Source organism: Oncorhynchus mykiss, chromosome 27 (assembly GCF_057628025.1).
Source record: "Oncorhynchus mykiss isolate SJ-2025 chromosome 27, ASM5762802v1, whole genome shotgun sequence".
Taxonomy (NCBI): Eukaryota; Metazoa; Chordata; class Actinopteri; order Salmoniformes; family Salmonidae; genus Oncorhynchus; species Oncorhynchus mykiss.
The window spans coordinates 46,627,501-46,648,044 of record NC_143048.1 but is presented as its reverse complement, the minus strand read 5'-3'; the positions used below and the strand labels follow the sequence as shown (position 1 = coordinate 46,648,044).

Sequence of the window (20,544 nt, the reverse complement as noted above, 5' to 3'; positions counted from 1 at the left end):
AGAGAGATACAGAGAGAGAGAGATACATAGAGAGAGAGAGAGAGAGAGAGTTAGAGAGATGTTTACTGTTAATTTGTATTGTTTATCTACTTCACTTGCTTCGGCAATGTTAACATATGCCAATAAAACCCTTAAATTGAAAGAGAGGGAAAGTGAGACAGAGAGAGAGAGGGAAAAGGAGAGAGAGAGGTAGAAAGAGAGGTAGAGAGGTAGAAAGAGAGGTAGAGAGAGGGAAAAGGAGAGAGAGAGGGAAAAGGAGAGAGAGAGAGAGAAAGAGTGTGAGAACGGGAAGAGAGAGAGAGGTAGAGAGGTAGAGAGAGAGAGAGGTAGAGAGGTAGAGAGGTAGAAAGAGAGGTAGAGAGAGAGAAAGAGAGGTAGAGAGAGAGAGGTAGAAAGAGAGGTAGAGAGGTAGAAAGAGAGGTAGAGAGAGGGAAAAGGAGAGAGAGAGGGAAAAGGAGAGAGAGAGAGAGAAAGAGTGTGAGAACGGGAAGAGAGAGAGAGGTAGAGAGGTAGAGAGAGAGAGGTAGAGAGGTAGAGAGAGAGAGAGGTAGAGGTAGAGAGAGAGAGAGAGAGCACCACTAATGAGAGGTTTGGATTTGTCCTTGCAGCCCGATGATGCAGTGCTTATCATAGCCCTGTTCCAAGTGGCAGCCTGTTCCCTATATAGAACACTAGGCCTACTTTTGATCTGAACCCAAAGGGCCCTGGGCAAAAGTAGGGCACTTTATACGGAACAGGGTGCCATTTGGGATAAGAGCCGATTACATTAGCATGTGTTTGGCTGATTAGAGACACTGGTTAGGAAGTCAAGGGCTCCTTCTGAGAGACAGACACACAGCAGGCTGCTGTGACAGCAGACACACACACACACACAAGACCATGTTTGAGTTTGGCTATTATTAGCATTAGCTATCTAAGTCTAATGGGAAAAATGCCTCAAAACGACAGTCACAGACTACCTGAAAGGTAAACAATTTGCCAGATGGCATAATGTGTGCATAGGGTTTAGCACCTAATATACATTTCACACCAGATAGACCGCAGACCCGGTCGGTTATTTTATAGATTCAAAGCGGAGTGTGAGCTGTGATTGCCTATTAGGCAATTCTAGTGTAAATCAACGTGATAGTGGTGTATTGTATAACGATGCCTCCGCCCCTCGGCTATAAATCCATCCCATATCTAACAGAAATTCACCTTACCTTTTAAATCCAGGAGAGTCCGTGTGAAATAGCCTCAAGTCTTCCTCAAAACTGTACATCCAACCTTACACCTGAGAGGTACGGAACATTCTGCAGCATCACAAGAAAACAGAGGAGACGGCGCGGGGATGGAGAATTGCGAAGGGAACCGCTCGTGAGTGGGGGGTTTAAACGCCCAAATGAGGAGTGAGTTTAGAGCGCCGCCCTGTGGCAAAAGTCGGTAATTCTACACACCCACCTGCAAACATATGCTATGCCAGACCCCAGGAAGTAGTTTGGCGGGATTGGGTGCTGTATTTATCATTTTCAGAGGCGGGGTGCTGAACAAATATGTTTGCCTGCGCTACAGACGTTATAGCTAACGCCTCCATCACACTGACCACTTTTGCATTTTGCGTACACAACAGAAGTACATTCATGTCCAATGGAATGCTGCGTTTGCCTTGCAGCATTGCTTCGCAAAGTCAGTTGCAGCACGTTCTGTGCGTACGTTGGATTTATCGAACGTATGCGTCAAAACTGTACGCGTGGACGGCTTGACAGAAATGGTAGCAGAAGGTGAAGGTTAAACTTAAATTGTACACATATCCAGATGATGCGGCGTACCATTTTGCGCCACGTGATCGAGACATATTACAAGAACTATTAAAGGCCCAGTTCACAACTTTTGTGAAGAAGGAAAAAAAAAAATGCGCCCACCAAAATAAAATATTTTATTCATAGTTTCTTTTTTATTGTGATTTTTCAGATGGTGCTGCAGCACAAAAGGAAACCCTATTTCCCGTGGCTATGGCCTACACCTGTCATATCCTTGTTTTTTTAAATATTTATTGTCCTATCGTATTAGTTGATGTAAATAGCAGGCCTCATTAAAAAAAAAAAGTATCCATATGGGCTGAAGTAACCTGCACAGCTGTTCTCAATTGCAACCAACCCTGGCTACGGATTGGCCACTCCCTAACGCAGACGTCCAGGTTATATTTTAGTCCTGGTCGCAGCCAATCAAGACTATTTCGCCTTCTGGTTGGTATTATCTTCGGAGCAATGTAGTCATTATGAGCAGACTAAGGGAGAATCATCTATTTGACAATAATTTCATACAACTGTTTTTAACAAAAAGCTGTCTAAAATGGTCAAGTCTTATCAAGATCATGCAAGACCGGCTCTAGCCTTTTTGGGGGGGGGCCCTAAGCGAGATTTCCTGGTTGCTAAAATTCTAATAGTTTGCCTAATTTCAGTTTATGTGACAAAACAAGCAAGTATAATGTAGAGAATCGTTGTACCATCTAAACCGCTGTGCACATAGAACAGATCTCCCGCTTCTTAGACTGGCTTTCAATGAGAATGACAGATCTATAATTCACATTTCTATGTTAATTTTTGTCGGTCGCTCAAAAAGTTCGGTATTACTGTTTTTTAAAGCAATTTGCAATCTGCAGTTTTACACACTTTGCCATGGGGCAGAGAGAAAAGGTTTGTACATTTTCGAACAAATTTTATGCAATTCTTACCATTCTAAAATTTGACATGGCTAATTGAGTGACTGTCAGTGACTGACATTAACAAGATAAACATTTCTAATGCGCAACCAAATTTCTATCTCCATTTTGAAGTACTCCATTTTCTTCTTCAACTACTTCCATGAATTGATAAACAAACTAAAAAGGTTGCACACTGCCAGTTGGAAGGACACTGCCTGTGTCCTTTCTAGGTTTCTTCCTAGGTTCCTGCCTTTCTAGGGAGTTTTTCCTAGCCACCGTGCTTCTACACCTGCATTGCTTGCTGTTTGGGGTTTTAGGCTGGGTTTCTGTACAGCACTTTGAGATATCAGCTGATGTAAGAAGGGCTATATAAATACATTTGACTGATTGAGTGACTGACTGATTGACTGACTGATTGATTGACAGCCTGATTGACTGATTGATTGACTGACTGACTGACTGACTGATTGATTGACTAATTGACTGACTGATTGATTGATTGACTGATTGATTGACTGACTGATTGACTAATTGACTGACTGATTGACTAATTGACTGACTGACTGACTGACTGACTAATTGACTGACTGACTGACTGACTAATTGACTGACTGATTGACTAATTGACTGACTGATTGACTAATTGACTGACTGATTGACTAATTGACTGACCGATTGATTAATTGACTGACTGATTGACTGACTGATTGACTAATTGACTGACTGATTGACTAATTGACTGACTGATTGATTGCCCAAAATCTGTCTTCTCCAGCAGGTGTAGTTTCTGTATGGAGGTCAATGAAAGTGTCAAATTTGTTTAACAAAAATTGTAATGGATGATTTGATCGATTTCAAGTTTCGTAATGATTAGGTTGCTGCAGGTGTACTGATATGAATAGGAGAAGTGACATCACGGCAACTTGGAGAAATATCTCTTTATATTAGAGTTGTGCCTAGTCATTGTCAGTAGTTACCACATCCACAAAGTCATAAACCCCGCCCATTTCTACAATTGATCTTCTAAAAAAGGTGATTTTAAATCTAATTACACTGCTAACCTTGTACCTAACCATAACCTTATATTAGGACCAGAAATATAGTTTTTTGTTTACATTAATTTTCACGATATAGACGATTTTGACTTTGTGGCTGTGGTAACTAATGGAAAAAAGTTGTGCCTGTTCTTCACATGCCTGTACCTGTCCTCTCATTGGCTAGAATGGTCCCACCTGATCTTGCCTCCTCCCGACTGCCTTTCCATTTTTAAAGACATTTTTTTTTTTGAGTTCGGTATCTGGTCAATATAATCGATAATCTGCGGCGTCGAAAAAAGTTTGGATAAAATCCACGGAAAATAGATTGATTTCCAAACCTTTAATGTGGAAATTAGAAGGCTTTTACCATCTACAGTAAAACATGTTGCCTATTGAAATGAAGGTGCCATCGTAACGTCTCGTTTGAATTCAAAACAATAAAAACAATTGTAAGCCTACAATCAATACACTCATGGTGAAGAAGGTGCAAGTGTTTGCAATAGATCAGTAAGGAACGTCCTGTAGCAGATAATACACATTGGCTAAATCCCAAATGGCACCCTATTGTCTTTAGCGAACTACAATAGGCAACAGTGGTCAATTTGGGACGTACACATTGATTCCCTTCTACCCTACAATACTTTTTGTTATAATACCAGACAAAAATGTAACCGTTATACGTATTTGAAAAGACAGAATGTCATGTCATCGATATCATAAAATGTCTCAATTAATGCTCTTAAAAAAACAAAATTGATGACTTGTTAAAATGATCTAAAATGACAACAACAAAACTATCATGATCTTCATTTACCTCACTCAGCAAATCAAACTACTGATGGATGGGCGAATGAAAGAATGGCTGAACAGATTCATGAATTCAAATGAATTAATTCATGCCAGAGAGATGATGGTCAAAGTCTATTGGCTGTGTGCTTGGTATTGTGCACCTACAGAGAATCTCAAATTTAGTGACAAAATACTGGATTCAAATTGAATGGCTATTATTTAAAGTGAGGAAATACTGTATTTCAAATTGAATAGCTTTTATGTTAAGTGAGAAATATTCTATTTAAATTGAATTGCATATTATGCTTATGACAAATACTGTATTTCAAATTGAATGGCTATTAGGTTCAGTGAGGAAATACTGTGTTTAAATTGCATGGATATTATGCTGTACAGTTAGGGCAGCTAAAAAGCACATGTAAATGTAGTCAGAAAGAGGTCCACATCCTACACCCTAACAGGTATGCATACTGTCACAATAAATATCATGGGGAAAAGGGGTACATGCATCCTGAAAACGTTACAGTAAATCCTTCAAAAAAGGTGTTTGTGACCGTCGTCGACCAGGGTTAGAACCCAGGTGTCCTGCTGTCACGATACTGTGTTGTAAGCCCACTGAGCTAAAGTCTATTAGGTTCACACACCAAGTCCTTCAAAAGTGTCTTTAAAAAAACAAACAAACAAACATGTCATTCTGCTCCACTTCAATTTTCAGATTGACTAGACTTTTCCCTGCTTCTACTTCTGCATTGCTTGCTGTTTGGGGGTTTTAGGCTGGGTTTCTGTACAGCACGTTGAGATATCAGCTGATGTAAGAAGGGCTTGATAAATACATTTGATTTGATCCTTATCTAGTGCACTACCTTTTGACCAGAGCCCTATAGGTCTTGGTCAAAAGTAGGACACTGAATAGTGTGCCATTTGGGACGTAAACTGAGACAGTGAATAACAGTGAGAGTTCATCTGAGCCATAGAGTATAGAGTTATATCCAATAACAGATCTATATTATCTATGGTCTATACAGTATAGAGTTATATCCAATAACAGATCTATATTATCTATACTGTATAGTTATAACCAATAACAGATCTATATTATCTATACATTATAGAGTTATATCCAATAACAGATCTATATTATCTATACAGTATAGAGTTATATCCAATAACAGATCTACAGTGCCTTGCGAAAGTATTCGGCCCCCTTGAACTTTGCGACCTTTTGCCACATTTCAGGCTTCAAACATAAAGATATAAAACTGTATTTTTTTGTGAAGAATCAACAAAGTTCGCAAAGTTCAAGGGGACCGAATACTTTCGCAAGGCACTGTATATTATCTATACAGTATAGAGTTATATCCAATAACAGATCTATATTATCTATGGTCTATACAGTATAGAGTTATATCCAATAACAGATCTATATTATCTATACAGTATAGAGTTATATCCAATAACAGATCTATATTATCTATAGTCTATACAGTATATGGCTCTGAATTTATATGTTGCTATGTAGCGCTAGGCAGTTCTCTGGGGCAGGATGGGACAGCATTGGGGCAGTTCTCTGGGGCAGGATGGGACAGCATTGGGGCAGTTCTCTGGGGCAGGTTGAGGTTGGTGCAGCCTTGGGGCAGTTCTCTAGGGCAGGTTGGGACCGCCTTGGGGCAGTTCTCTAGGGCAGGTTGGGACAGCCTTGGGGCAGTTCTCTAGGGCAGGTTGGGACCGCCTTGGGGCAGTTCTCTAGGGCAGGTTGAGGTTGGGACCGCCTTGGGGCAGTTCTCTAGGGCAGGTTGGGACAGCCTTGGGGCAGTTCTCTGGGGCAGGTTGGGACCGCCTTGGGGCAGTTCTCTGGGGCAGGTTGGGACCGCCTTGGGGCAGTTCTCTAGAGTAGGTTGGGACAGCCTTGGGGCAGTTCTCTAGAGTAGTTTGGGACAGCCTTGGGGCAGTTCTCTAGAGTAGTTTGGGACAGCCTTGGGGCAGTTCTCTAGAGTAGTTTGGGCCAGCCTTGGGGCAGTTCTCTAGGGCAGGTTAAGGCAGTGGTGGGGCTGTGATTGGGTCTAGGGCTATGCTGGTGGTTGTGGTGTAGGCAGGGGTTGGGGATGTGATTGTTTCTAGGGCTGTGCAGGTGCTGGTGGTGTAGGCAGGGGTTGGGGCTCTAAGCTCTCTGGCTTCAGTCCCAGGGGGAGGCCGGGAGAGGAGAGGGGGAGGCTGGGGGAGGCCAGAGTGTTGAGGAGGGCTGAGACAGAGACGTCAGGAGACTGGAGCTTGGCTAGGAGCTGTAGCTGGTCCTGCTCATGACAGACCCCTGCCTCGTTGCAGACGCTGTGACACAGCCCTGTCAGACTCTGTAACATCTCCTCCATGTTCCTCTGCAGATGGGCCTGCTCCTCCAGCAACCTCTTCTTCTCTCCTCTCTGTGGGGCAGAACAGGATGTTACATCACAACCCACTGGACCAATACAACACAGCTCAGCTATGAATGTCATTGTGTAATTAGTCACATAAGAGGCTAATTATTTATGCATTGCTCAATTTACTAAACTCCAGTTGAACAATCCGCTACTTATAACATGTATTGCTGAAATGTTTACAATTAAATCAAATTGCCAGATTATAAATAATATTATAATGCTATATTATGAGATTATAAATGACAAGAGTAGGGTTGGCGTCAATTTAAATTAAATTCCAGTCAATTCAGGAATTACACCGAAATTGGAATTTGGTTTACTTTCTGAATGGACTGGAATTGAAATGGAATTGAAATGGAATTGACCCAACTCTGCAAGAGAGATGATAGCAAACACAGACGTACCAGTGTGCCGATCTCAGTCTGTAGTTTACTGATGCCTTCTAGCTTCCTCTTGCGACAGCGCTGGGCGGCCACGCGGTTCTTGCTGCGTCGTCGAACGTCGTGGACGAATTCCAGCTGTTCGTGGGTCAGCTGCTGGCATCGTAGGAGCTGTTGGAAGGCACTACGACTCACTGACGAGATCTGAACCACCGGGAAGGGCAGACGAACCTGGAGAACACACCACGGATGGGTGTTAAAGACAGACGGTCTCTGGTCAAAAGTATTTGGTAACTCATTACACCGATACACTGTGACCTTTCAGTAAGAACTCTGACCTCTTGTGCTCTCCTGTTGTTGGCCTCTCTCTCCGTGTCTCCGTCTGTGTCCAGGTCTCCGTCTGAGTCCTCTCCTGAGTTAAGAGAGGACATGTAGGGACTCATCTCAGACTGGGACAGGCTGTGGTTCCCACCGGGGGTCTGGGCCTCCCCGGTCTCTTCCACCCCACCCATCACACCAGACTGTCCTACCTTACCCATCTCCCCCACCCCACCTACCTCTTCCATCCCCTCCATCCCCCCTGCCTCTCCTGTCCCCAGGTCTCTAAGGAAGGGACAGTCTGCTGGATTTGAGTTCAGGTCTAGCTGCCAGGGGAAGTCTGTAGCCTTTCCCAGACCTCCGTGCTCCATGGTGTCCAGATTAGGAACTCTCCCCAGACCTCCGTGCTCCATGGTGTCCAGATTAGGAACTCTCCCCAGACCTCCGTGCTCCATGGTGTCCAGATTAGGAACTCTCCCCAGACCTCCGTGCTCCATGGTGTCCAGATTAGGAACTCTCCCCAGACCTCCGTGCTCCATGGTGTCCAGATTAGGAACTCTCCCCAGACCTCCGTGCTCCATGGTGTCCAGATTAGGGAGACTAGGGAGAGGTTCAGTCTGTGAGGGGTATAAATCAGGCCAGAAACCCTTGGCCAGATGTTCAGCCACCTCCCTCTCCACGCTGCTCCGCTCTCCATACCCCCTACCATCAGGGGTAAGACCACAGAGGGTGGGGTCAGAGAGGGAGGGGTCAGTGAGGGCGGAGTCAGGGAGATGACCCTCAACAGCCACGCTGCCATCCAGACCAGGGTCCTCTCTCTGCATTAACACAGGTAGCTGATCTACTTGACCTAATCGTCGTGGCCTTGGGAGCATAAGGCATCCACCATGGCTCTCCCCCTCACTATTTTCTGAGTTAGGGCTTTTGTGTATTGCCAGGAGATCCAATACAGGTAGCTGAAGCTCAGCCTCCTCTACCACCCCTGATCCTCTCAGTGGGCACGTGCTACAGGAACCTGGGTTACTCCCAGCTTCTTCAGCCATCAGACTCCCAACAACAGGCTGGTCATCATCCATCTCTCCAACCGTTGCCTCAATAAGGTCTGATGGGCTCGCATCCTCATGGGACGGCAGTTCACAGGAGAGTGGGCAATCTCTCAGACTCCCCTCACCCATCGTCATGGGACACACCGCTGCCTCCATCCCTAGGATGTCTCTATCACTGAAAACGGCGTCGGGGTCTGGCTTACGGTCAACACCACCAGGACACGGCATGGCCAGGATGGGACAGACACCAAGACCACTGGAGGACGGCAGTCCCCCGAGGGATAAGGGTGACATGTTGGGGCCACAGGTCTGTAGACAGAACTGCTCCCGACCACTGCTGACCGGGTTGACTAGTAAGGCCAGGCTCTTTGGACATCGGGATGACGACAGAAAGTTTATTTGTACGTTTCCGTCCGAAGGCACTGTTAAACTCTGGTGTGACATTGTTCCACTTGGGTTGGCAGTTGAACACTGTGCCCTGACGTCACTTCCTATGTTCCTGACATCACTTCCTGTTGTCTGGCTTGGGCCCGTGTTCTGGGGATGAGGTAGAACCTGCTGCTCTCGGACTCGGTTTGTGTCTGTATTGTGGGCTAAACTGCCACTAGGCAACAAGCCCTGGCTGGGGGTCATGCCACTAGGCAACATGCCCTGGCTGGGGGTCATGCCACTAGGCAACAAGCCCTGGCTGGGTGAAATGCTCTGGTTGGGGGTCCTGCTTTGAGACTGACAGCCTGTACAGTGTGTTGAATCGACACTGGGGGACCTCCTCTGGCCGGGGGACCTGCCACTAGGCAATCTTCCCTGGTTGGAGGACCTGATCTGGGACCTGCCCTGACAGCAGCCTCCTCTTCTTCTTCTTCTTGCCTCCTGGGCTGTAATGTTGCTACCCTCCAGGAACTTTGGCAGAAGGAAGTCGAAGCAGCTAGTCTCCAGGTTGTGAAACCCCAGGAGCCCGGCACACCTGTGGATGGCCATGATATTGTCTTTGGTGAAGAGCAGCTTGGAGGTGTAGCAGAACTGTAGCAATGGTTCAAACCCCTCTGCTGTTACCTGGAGAGGGAAATATGTTAATATCTAACCTGTACCACAGCACACCGACTCAGTACCGGTACCCCTTGTATATAGCCTCCTTATTGTTATTGTTATTGTGTTATTTTTTACTTTAGTTTGTTTGGTAAATATTTTCTTAACTCTTCTTGAACTGCACTGTTGGTTAAAGGGCTACACATGCTGTTTTCAGCACGTGACAAATAAAACGTTTGATTTGATGTTGAGTTAGTCAGCGTCCCAAATGACACCCTATTCCCTATATAGTGCACTACTTTTGAGTAGAGCCCTACGGGGGTCGGTATTTTGGGGAGGGTCTGGCCTGCGCTTCCGTACTTTCTTGCCCGTCCAAATAAATTATTTTCAATATGTATCACTTATTTTCCCGAAGATGCGCACCGACAGAACGACTCACCAATCAAAGGAAGAAATATCATACCGCCCCCCCCCCCCCCAAAAAAAAATGCTAACCTGCCTTGTTATTGTGATGGTGAGAGGTTAGCATGTCTTGGGGGTATGATATCAAATGCTAACCTGCCTTGTTATTGTGATGGTGAGAGGTTAGCATGTCTTGGGGGTATGATATCAAATGCTAACCTGCCTTGTTATTGTGATGGTGAGAGGTTAGCATGTCTTGGGGGTATGATATCAAATGCTAACCTGCCTTGTTATTGTGATGGTGAGAGGTTAGCATGTCTTGGGGGTATGATATAAAATGCTAACCTGCCTTGTTATTGTGATGGTGAGAGGTTAGCATGTCTTGGGGGTATGATATCAAATGCTAACCTGCCTTGTTATTGTGATGGTGAGAGGTTAGCATGTCTTGGGGGTATGATATAAAATGCCAACCTGCCTTGTTATTGTGATGGTGAGAGGTTAGCATGTCTTGGGGGTATGATCTAAAATGCTAACCTGCCTTGTGATTGTGATGGTGAGAGGTTAGCATGTCTTGGGGGTATGATATCAAATGCTAACCTGTCTTGTGATTGTGATGGTGAGAGGTTAGCATGTCTTGGGGGTATGATATAAAATGCTAACCTGCCTTGTTATTGTAATGGAGAGAGGTTAGCATGTCTTGGGGGTATGATATAAAATGCTAACCTGCTTTGCTATTGTGATGGTGAGAGGTTAGCATGTCTTGGGGGTATGATCTAAAATGCTAACCTGCCTTGTTATTGTAATGGTGAGAGGTTGGCATGTCTTGGGGGTATGACATTTGTGCGTCTGTAACTTTCTCACTAATTATTAATCCCGATTCATTAGACTATCTGTAATCGTGGTAGCATCGGCAATAATGTCGAAGTGTTTACAAACATTCTATTCTTATTTACAATTTTATTTTAAGTGACTCCAAAATGACACAATACATTATTTACCATTCATTTCTTTTTGGCAGAAAATGATCTGAAACACAACCAAACCAAAGAGCAAACTGGTCGTGTTCATGCCACATTAAAAAGATAATACATTTTTACAGTTGAACAACATGTCTTTACTATAAAACGCTTTAATTTTTTATATATATTTTTTTACATAGGAGGTTCTGTAAATAAAACATGCCCCCCTATGGAAATGAAATGCTCATCCAACTGATTCATCCGGGCTCCGACCCTGGAGCCCCCTACAGTCCCTGGAGCTCCCTACAGACCCTGGAGCCCCCTACAGACCCTGGAGCCCCCTACAGACCCTGGAGCCCCCTACAGTCCCTGGAGCTCCCTACAGACCCTGGAGCTCCCTACAGACCCTGGAGCCCCCTACAGACCCTAGAGCCCCTTACAGACCCTAGAGCCCCTTACAGACCCTAGAGCCCCTTACAGACCCTGGAGCCCCCTACAGACCCTGGAGCCCCCTACAGACCCTGGAGCCCCCTACAGACCCTGGAGCCCTACGGGCCTTTGTTCCCTACACAGTGCATTACTTTAGACCAGAGCCCTTCTATGGGCCCTGACACCGTATTCCCTACATATAATGTCACCATACAGTGCATTCGGAAAGTATTCAGACCACATGACTTTTTCCACATTTTCATAACTCAGCCTTACTCTAAATGGATTAAATTAAACATTTTCCTCATCAATGTACACACAATATACCATAATGACAAAGTGAAAACAGGTTTTTAGATGTTTTTTTTGTTGCAAATGTAATAAAAATAAAAAACAGAAATACCTTATTTACATCAGTATTCAGACACTTTGCTATGAGTCTCAAATTTGAGCTCAGGTGCATCCTGTTTCTACTAATCATCCTTGAGATGTTTCTACAACTTGATTGGAGTCCACCTGTGGTAAATTCAATATGATTGGACATGATTTGGAAAGGCACACACGTGTCAATATGAGGTCCCACAGTTGACAGTGCTTGTCAGAGCAATAACCAAAACATGAGGTCGATGGAATCGTCCCCAGAGCTCCGAGACAGGATTGTGTCGAGGCACAGATCTGGGGAGGGTTTACCACAACATTTCTGCAGCATTGAATGTCCTTAAGAACACAGTGGCCTCCATCATTCTTAAATGGAAAAAGTTTGGAACCAGGAAGACTCTTCCTAGAGCTGGCCGCCCGACCAAACTGAGCAATCGGGGGAGAAGGGCCTTGGTCATGGAGGTTACCAAGAACCCTATGGTCACTCTGACAGAGCTATATAATTCCTCTGTGGAGATGGGAGAACCTTCCAGAAGGACAACCATCTCTGCATCACTCCCCCAATCAGGACTTTATGTTAGTGGCCAGACAGAAGCCACTCCTCAGCAAAAGGCACTTGACAGCCCACTTGTAGTTTGCCAAAAGGCACCTAAAATACTCTCAGACCATGAGAAACATGTGTCTCTGATCTGATGAACCCAAGATTGAACTTTTTGGCCTGAATGCCAAGCATCACATCTGACGGAAACCTGGCACCATCCCTACGGTGAAACATGGTGGTGGCAGCATCATGCTGTGGGGATGTTTTTCAGCGGCAGGGACTGAGAGACTAGTCAGGATCGAGGGAAAGATGAACGAAACAAAGTACAGAGAGATCCTTGATAAAAAATCTGCTCCAAAGTGCTCAGGACCTCAGACTGGGTCGAAGGTTCACCTTCTAACGGGACAACGACCCTAAGCACACAGCCAAGACAATGCAGGAGTGGCTTCAGGACAAGTCTCTGAATGTCCTTGAGTGGCCCAGCCAGAGCCCGGACTTGAACCTGATCAAACATCTCTGGAGAGACCTGAAAATAGCTGTGCAGCGACGCACCCCATCCAACCTGACAGACCTTGAGAGGATCCACAGAGAAGAATGGGAGAAACTCCCCAAACACAGGTGTGTCAAGCTTGTAGTGTCATACCCAAGAAGACTCGAGGCTGTAATCACTGTCAAAGGTGCTTCAACAAGGTGCTTCAACAAAGTACTGAGTAAAGGGTCTGAATACTTATGTAAATGTGACATTTACATTTATTTTATTTTTTTACAAATGTGCAAAAATGTATTTTTGCTTTATCATTATGAGGTATTGTATGTAGATAAACGAAGTGAAAAAACTATTTAATCATTTTTTAAAAAATAAATAAGGCTAATAACGTAACAAAATGTGGAAAAAGTCAGGGGGTCTGAATACAACTGTAGCAACTTCGGAAGTTAGATCGCGTTTCTTAATAACGCGTTCTGTATTACCCTGCGCTATGGGCATTTCCGGCGCCGACAGAGATGGCCGCCTCGATTCGCTATGGGCAACAAGGTAGTACGCTTTCTGAATACAGGGTGCCATTTGAGACAAAACCACAGTGTAGCTTGTATATGACCCTGACCTGATCAGGCAGAGTGAGCACCAGGCTGGGGCTGGTGTGGTTGAGGATCCTGCTGTGGAAGTAGTCACTACAGGAGGCCAGTACAGAGCAGTGGGCCCTGAACGCCCTGCCACCTGCCACTAGTGTAACATCACACAACACATCACTCAGTCTCTGGTCGTTGAGACGCGTCAGGACGTGGGAGCTGTGAACCGTAGACTGGAACGTGAACACGGAGGTACGGTCGCCCCTGAGAGACATGGTGGTGACAACCTGACAAGCTGCTGGGACAAATATCAGACAGACATAAACAAGATAAATAGACACGAACAACTGTTGGGATTGTAAACTATGAATTATCTCTAATAATTGTATATTAGTAATATATTCTCTACTATTGTCCGAATCAATGTCCAATTAAAAGTATTTGTGTCCGTTGTGTGTTTGTGCGTTTTCCTGGGGTTGAGCAATAGCAGGAAATGCTGACTCATGCTTAGGCAAGTGAAGGAGAAGCATCTTTTTTCGTTCGTTCTAGACTTCTTTTAAAACAGTTTTGGATATTGCCGAGTTTCATTTCTTAGTTTTAATTATCCTCATTCCTCAATATGACTAAAACACATGAATTAGACCTATGCATAGGTAACTTCTGGCTATAATAGCAGAACTGTATCAAACAGCAAACATCGAGTTAGACTATGGGGATCCATACCCTCCCTATAGAAAGCGGATCAACCGATAAAATAACATATATTTTTTTGCAACGTATTTTCACACACTACGGTTACTTTCACAACAGGACAATGGCAATAAGGCGCAATCGGGATTTAGAACGTTCTTCTCGCATTGGGAAGAGTTTGCAAGTAGTTACAATGTATCGTTCCATTCCTACCTCACTGTCCAGAATGTACACATTGTTTCACCTACCTGTCATGTCACCGAGATGATAGTTCCATTTAATGTTACACCAGTTTATGATAAAAATGCTGCTTTCGGTTGGTCTACATTCCACTGGTGAAACAAAATGTCATGTGACAATAAACGTATGCACCAGGAAGTATTTGGCGTTACACTATTTGACCAAAGATTGTCTATTATATTGACAAGATAGTCAAGTGACCGCTCAAACAATGCAAATACGTCCTCAAAGATGGAAGGCAGGCGAGATCAGGTGGGTCCATTCTAGCCAATGAGAGGACAGATACAAGTGAAAAACAGGTCAGCGATAAAGGACTTTGTTTCTGTGCCATTATAGCCTCAATTGCACTGCCTGTGCTATCACAGACGCTATCTCCATTTTAAAGTAGTCCATTTTTTTTAATTTGTTGGCTTATTGCGCCCTTATCTCAGCTCACTGGTCACTACAGCAGCACCCACTCGTAGCACGTGCTCCAGCAGGTATATTTCACTGGTCACCCCCAAAGCCAATCCCTTCTTTGGCCGCCCTTTCCTTCCAGTTCTCTGCTGCCGATGACTGGAACGAATTGTAAAAAAAATCACTGAAGCTGGAGACTCATATCTCACTCACTAACTTTAAGCATCAGCTGTCAGAGCAGCTCACAGATCATTGCACCTGTACATAGCCCATCTGTAAATATCCCAACCAACTACCTCATCCCCATATTGTTATTTTCTTGTTTGTTATGTTTTTGCTCCTTTGCACCCCAGTATCACTCAAGTGTTTAATTACTACATTGTAATTATTTTGCCACTATGGCCTATTTATTGCCTTACCTCCCTAATCTTACTTTTTAAAATGTATTTTTAAATTTAACTAGGCAAGTCAGTTAAGAACAAACTCTTATTTTCAATGACGGCCTGGGAACAGTGGGTTAACTGACTTGTTCACTACATTTGCACACACTGTATATAGCCTTTTCTATTGTGTTATTGACTGTACGTTTGTTTACTCCATGTGTAACTCTGTGTTGTTGTTTGTGTCACTGCTATGCTTTATCTTGGCCAGGTCACAGTTTGTAAATGAGAACTTGTTCTCAACTAGCCCACCTGGTTAAATAAAGGTGAACATTTTTTTAGTTATAGTAGAGTCCTCTTATCTCAGGCACACATTTTCAAAGTTGCCAAAATTCCACGTGCGTTCACTTATATCAGTGCACTCTTAACAACCTAACCATTACTAAACTTCTATTTGATCAAATAAGCCTCACGTAGCAAATAATTTTACTAGACACATTTTGGGCGGAGTAAAACCTCTCGCTTCACCTCTTCCTCTCTGATTTGACTGCGCATGTCAAAAAGACAAGTAAACAGTGACCATTAGCGGCTGTTCAGGCTAGTCCAAACCCAATTGCGTCACAGCAAAATAAGTCAGTCGAATTTTCCCGTATTTCAAGCTTTTTAATTTGCATCTTGACAACACAATATAAAAAGTACTCAAATAAAAATGTCAAAAATTATCGTTTTTTTCCCCACTGATAGCTTTTAACAATTTAAAGGAGCACTATGCAGAAATATTTGCTATTTCCTGGTTGCTAAAATTATAATTTTCCTAATTACAGTTCGTGAAGAATAGTGTAGAGAATAATTGTACCATCTTAACCTCAGTGAAATATATTTTACATCACCAAAAATATTGTATTTTCAGAAATAGAACACATGGAACATATCTGCCAATTCTTAAACTTGCTTTAATAAGAATGACAGATCTATAACTGCACTTCTATGTGAATTTGGTCAGGTCTGCCCAAAATGTCACATATTGCAGCAATAATAATAATAATAATAATAAAAAAAGGTATTGGCAGGTTTATTTTGCTTCTACTGTGTAACACACCAAGCAATCAGACAGATCAATCAACAAACTCTTCTATGGTTTCATGTCTAAGAGGAATAGAACGGCTGGATGGCACCTGATTTCCAATTTAGACCTCTGATCAAAATGTAGTGCCCTTATACACGGTGCAATTTGGGACGCACACAATGATCTGTGCTCCCTTCTTTCTTTCTAGGAAAACACTGTATAGGTCACATATGCACAGTAAAAAAAAATACTTGGGATTCTTTTTATGTCCATTACTGATACAATTAATTCATAGAAAAAAACTTCCAAGCTAAATATTGTTCGTTTTGGGACATCCCCAGTCATGATCTTAATTAATTCTCTTTGTCAAAGTCTCAAATGTCACCCTCATTTTTTTTTTAAATTCCCTATTTTAGTGCACTGCTTTTGAACAGGACAAATAGGGTTCTGGTCGAAAGTAGTGCACCACATAGGGAATAGGGTTTCATTTAAGACACAACCCTTTATATTGATTATAAAAAAATAAAATAAAAACACCCCACTCGTATTCACTCTGCACTTCATCTGGCTGATATCAATACCAGTACAATGTCTCAGGCCATGAGTAGTGCACTATGTAGGGAATAGGGCATTTATAGTGCACTAAATTTGGCCGGGAAAAGCCTCATAAGGCTGCATAATAAGGCTCTGGCCAAAAGTAGTGCACTACGGCTGCGTTTAAAACAGCCAGCGCAATTCTGATCTTTTGCCCAAGTATTGGAATAAGATCTGATCGGTCAAAAGACCAATTATTGTCTAAAGATCAGAACCAGGGCTGCCCGTGTAAACCCAGCCAACAGTATGTAGGTAAATAGGGTACAAGTTGGGACGTAGGCAGGTCTAGGAGATCCTCTCGTAGAATAGGAGGTAGGCTTGGGAGCTCTGCACTTTGCTCTCCGTGACTGGCTGCACACTGCTGTCACTCACGTGGAACCACGCCCCTTTCACCGGCTCTGGCTCGCCTTAGGGGAGAAGGAAGCAGAGAGGTAATGGGTGTTAAGTTTAGTTTATTTTTATGTGTAGAAACAACAAGCTCGTATTTTGGGTTCTGATGAGGTTCGACAATCAAACTAAGCTCCTCATTAAGAAGTTATACTATAAAAAAATAATCAATGGGTAGTCTTTATATATCAATAATCGAAATGCCCCAAAATGGATGTACCAAGATGGCTACTGTGTGCTTTAAAAAAAAGGGAAAAAAAGGGTCAATGTTTCCATGAACTTGTCCAGTGATTTATTTTGTTGGTGTTGTCAAACATTTATCATAGAAATTAGACAACAATTGCCACGGTGCGTTTCCCACGAAGTGTCTTGTGTGGACAAAAGCAGCTGGAGGTAATGACATCACACCTTCGTTTTTTATTAAATCTAGAATGTCGAGAAAAAGATGTGGTTGAAGTGTTTCCATTGTCCTACTAGGGTTATGATGCATTCGGCTGAGCGTACCACCCTTAGTAGCCAGCCTGTATGCCCTGCCAAGTAGCCAGCCTGTATGCCCTGCCAAGTAGCCAGCCTGTATGCCCTGCCAAGTAGCCAGCCTGTATGCCCTGCCAAGTAGCCAGCCTGTATGCCCTGCCAAGTAGCCAGCCTGTATGCCCTGCCAAGTAGCCAGCCTGTATGCCCTGCCAAGTAGCCAGCCTGTATGCCCTGCCAAGTAGCCAGCATGTATGCCCTGCCAAGTAGCCAGCATGTATGCCCTGCCAAGTAGCCAGCCTGTATGCCCTGCCAAGTAGCCAGCCTGTATGCCCTGCCAAGTAGCCAGCTTGTATGCCCTTGCTCACCTATCATGTCTCTGGTAGGCCGCAAAAACCAGCATGGATAGAATACAAAAATTGACTAAACATTTGCCGTATTCTAATAGTTCTCATGTGCCGCCATGGTGCACAGTAACTCACGCAGGCCTTGATTATCTTAAAACAATGATGGTGAAACTGCAACGTGAAGCAATTCAGACACTCTTATTAAAAAAGGCAAGACAATCTTCGCCCTGCAAAGAAACAATATTTTATTGGTAAAAAAAACATTTAGAATTAAATGTGGAGTGACGTTTTATATTTGATAACATCATGATACCAGCATACCTTAAATTATTCGGCAATTATAATTTACAAAAAATAAATATATATATATATATATATATAGTTTCCATCAACATTTGTCGCAATAAAGACATTTGGGGAAAAAATAAAATATGTATAACGCATAAGAAATATTTTTCTGCGTTTTGTAAACGATCTAAAATGGTTCTTATTGTAATTTCTGCTCAGCGTCAGACTCATGTTGTGCTTCAGTTTCACTTCTGAACTCTTGAGAATTCAACAATATTCTATCAGCAGACAGCACTCTGACTGATGTGGAGCTACTGTTCTCCATCATTCTATCAGCAGACAGCACTCTGATGTGGAGCTACTGTTCTCCATCATTCTATCAGCAGACAGCACTCTGATGTGGAGCTACTGTTCTCCATCATTCTATCAGCAGACTGACTGATGTGGAGCTACTGTTCTCCATCATTCTATCAGCAGACAGCACTCTGATGTGGAGCTACTGTTCTCCATCATTCTATCAGCAGACAGCTCTCTGATGTGGAGCTACTGTTCTCCATCATTCTATCAGCAGACTGACTGATGTGGAGCTACTGTTCTCCATCATTCTATCAGCAGACTGACTGATGTGGAGCTACTGTTCTCCATCATTCTATCAGCAGACAGCTCTCTGATGTGGAGCTACTGTTCTCCATCATTCTATCAGCAGACAGCACTCTGATGTGGAGCTACTGTTCTCCATCATTCTATCAGCAGACTGACTGATGTGGAGCTACTGTTCTCCATCATTCTATCAGCAGACTGACTGATGTGGAGCTACTGTTCTCCATCATTCTATCAGCAGACAGCACTCTGATGTGGAGCTACTGTTCTCCATCATTCTATCAACAGACAGCTCCCTGACTGATGTGGAGCTACTGTTCTCCATCATTCTATCAACAGACAGCACTCTGACTGATGTGGAGCTACTGTTCTCCATCATTCTATCAACAGACAGCTCCCTGACTGATGTGGAGCTACTGTTCTCCATCATTCTATCAGCAGACAGCACTCTGATGTGGAGCTACTGTTCTCCATCATTCTATCAGCAGACAGCACTCTGATGTGGAGCTACTGTTCTCCATCATTCTATCAGCAGACAGCACTCTGATGTGGAGCTACTGTTCTCCATCATTCTATCAACAGACAGCTCCCTGACTGATGTGGAGCTACTGTTCTCCATCATTCTATCAACAGACAGCACTCTGACTGATGTGGAGCTACTGTTCTCCATCATTCTATCAACAGACAGCTCCCTGACTGATGTGGAGCTACTGTTCTCCATCATTCTATCAGCAGACAGCACTCTGATGTGGAGCTACTGTTCTCCATCATTCTATCAGCAGACAGCACTCTGATGTGGAGCTACTGTTCTCCATCATTCTATCAGCAGACTGACTGATGTGGAGCTACTGTTCTCCATCATTCTATCAGCAGACAGACTGATGTGGAGCTACTGTTCTCCATCATTCTATCAGCAGACTGACTGATGTGGAGCTACTGTTCTCCATCATTCTATCAGCAGACTGACTGATGTGGAGCTACTGTTCTCCATCATTCTATCAGCAGACAGCTCTCTGATGTGGAGCTACTGTTCTCCATCATTCTATCAGCAGACAGCTCTCTGATGTGGAGCTACTGTTCTCCATCATTCTATCAGCAGACAGCACTCTGATGTGGAGCTACTGTTCTCCATCATTCTATCAGCAGACTGACTGATGTGGAGCTACTGTTCTCCATCATTCTATCAGCAGACAGCACTCTGATGTGGAGCTACTGTTCTCCATCATTCTATCAGCAGACAGCACTCTGATGTGGAGCTACTGTTCTCCATCATTCTATCAGCAGACTGACTGATGTGGAGCTACTGTTCTCCATCATTCTATCAGCAGACAGCACTCTGATGTGGAGCTACTGTTCTCCATCATTCTATCAGCAGACAGCTCCCTGACTGATGTGGAGCTACTGTTCTCCATCATTCTATCAGCAGACAGCTCTCTGACTGATGTGGAGCTACTGTTCTCCATCATTCTATCAGCAGACTGACTGATGTGGAGCTACTGTTCTCCATCATTCTATCAACAGACAGCACTCTGACTGATGTGGAGCTACTGTTCTCCATCATTCTATCAGCAGACAGCTCTCTGACTGATGTGGAGCTACTGTTCTCCATCATTCT

The 20,544-nt window shown here is 43.7% G+C and overlaps 3 protein-coding genes across 10 annotated transcripts in view; all 3 read right to left on the bottom strand.

Annotated features, from left to right (window-relative positions):
* The window catches only part of mtus2b (microtubule associated tumor suppressor candidate 2b), a 185,833-nt gene extending 184,471 nt beyond the window's left edge, over window positions 1-1,362 (bottom strand). Inside the window, exon 1 of the mRNA XM_090223907.1 lies at window positions 1,203-1,362. The gene's annotated coding sequence lies outside the window, so the exon portion shown is untranslated. The remainder of the gene's footprint in view (window positions 1-1,202) is intronic.
* Window positions 1,363-4,045: 2,683 nt separating this feature from the next.
* Window positions 4,046-14,559, bottom strand: LOC110508103 (transcription regulator protein BACH1). Of its 6 annotated transcripts, XR_016492512.1 has the most exons (7): window positions 14,409-14,544; window positions 13,506-13,768; window positions 8,190-9,720; window positions 7,861-8,021; window positions 7,642-7,715; window positions 7,328-7,534; window positions 4,046-6,926 (listed from the first exon to the last, which is right to left on the bottom strand). XR_016492512.1 is itself a non-coding variant. In XM_090223943.1 (5 exons), exons 1-5 carry the CDS (start codon window positions 14,413-14,415, stop codon window positions 6,624-6,626), a joined length of 2,856 nt encoding a protein of 951 aa, XP_090080069.1. In that variant the 5' UTR covers window positions 14,416-14,559; the 3' UTR covers window positions 4,046-6,623. The 6 variants fall into 6 exon arrangements, 3 of the variants coding, with proteins under 3 accessions (XP_090080069.1, XP_090080068.1, XP_090080070.1); XR_016492511.1 differs by having other exon boundaries at window positions 7,861-9,720; window positions 13,506-13,765; window positions 14,409-14,559; XR_016492510.1 differs by having other exon boundaries at window positions 7,861-9,720.
* Window positions 14,560-15,818: 1,259 nt separating this feature from the next.
* The window catches only part of usp16 (ubiquitin specific peptidase 16), a 41,413-nt gene continuing 36,687 nt past the window's right edge, over window positions 15,819-20,544 (bottom strand). For all 3 annotated transcript variants that reach the window (XM_090223939.1, XM_090223941.1, XM_090223940.1), the window contains exon 19: window positions 15,819-17,243. In XM_090223939.1, the coding sequence (XP_090080065.1) occupies window positions 17,122-17,243 (122 nt within the window). In that variant the 3' untranslated portion in view covers window positions 15,819-17,121. The remainder of the gene's footprint in view (window positions 17,244-20,544) is intronic.

What these genes read in the sequence shown, in the direction of transcription:
- LOC110508103 (XM_090223942.1), bottom strand. An exon ending in TGCTCACTCTGCCTGATCAG is followed by an intron (nt 9,721 to 13,505) that starts GTCAGGGTCATA and finishes TTCCCTCTCCAG; the next exon opens with GTAACAGCAGAGGGGTTTGA. An exon ending in AGACTGAGATCGGCACACTG is followed by an intron (nt 6,927 to 7,327) that starts GTACGTCTGTGT and finishes TCTGCCCCACAG; the next exon opens with AGAGGAGAGAAGAAGAGGTT.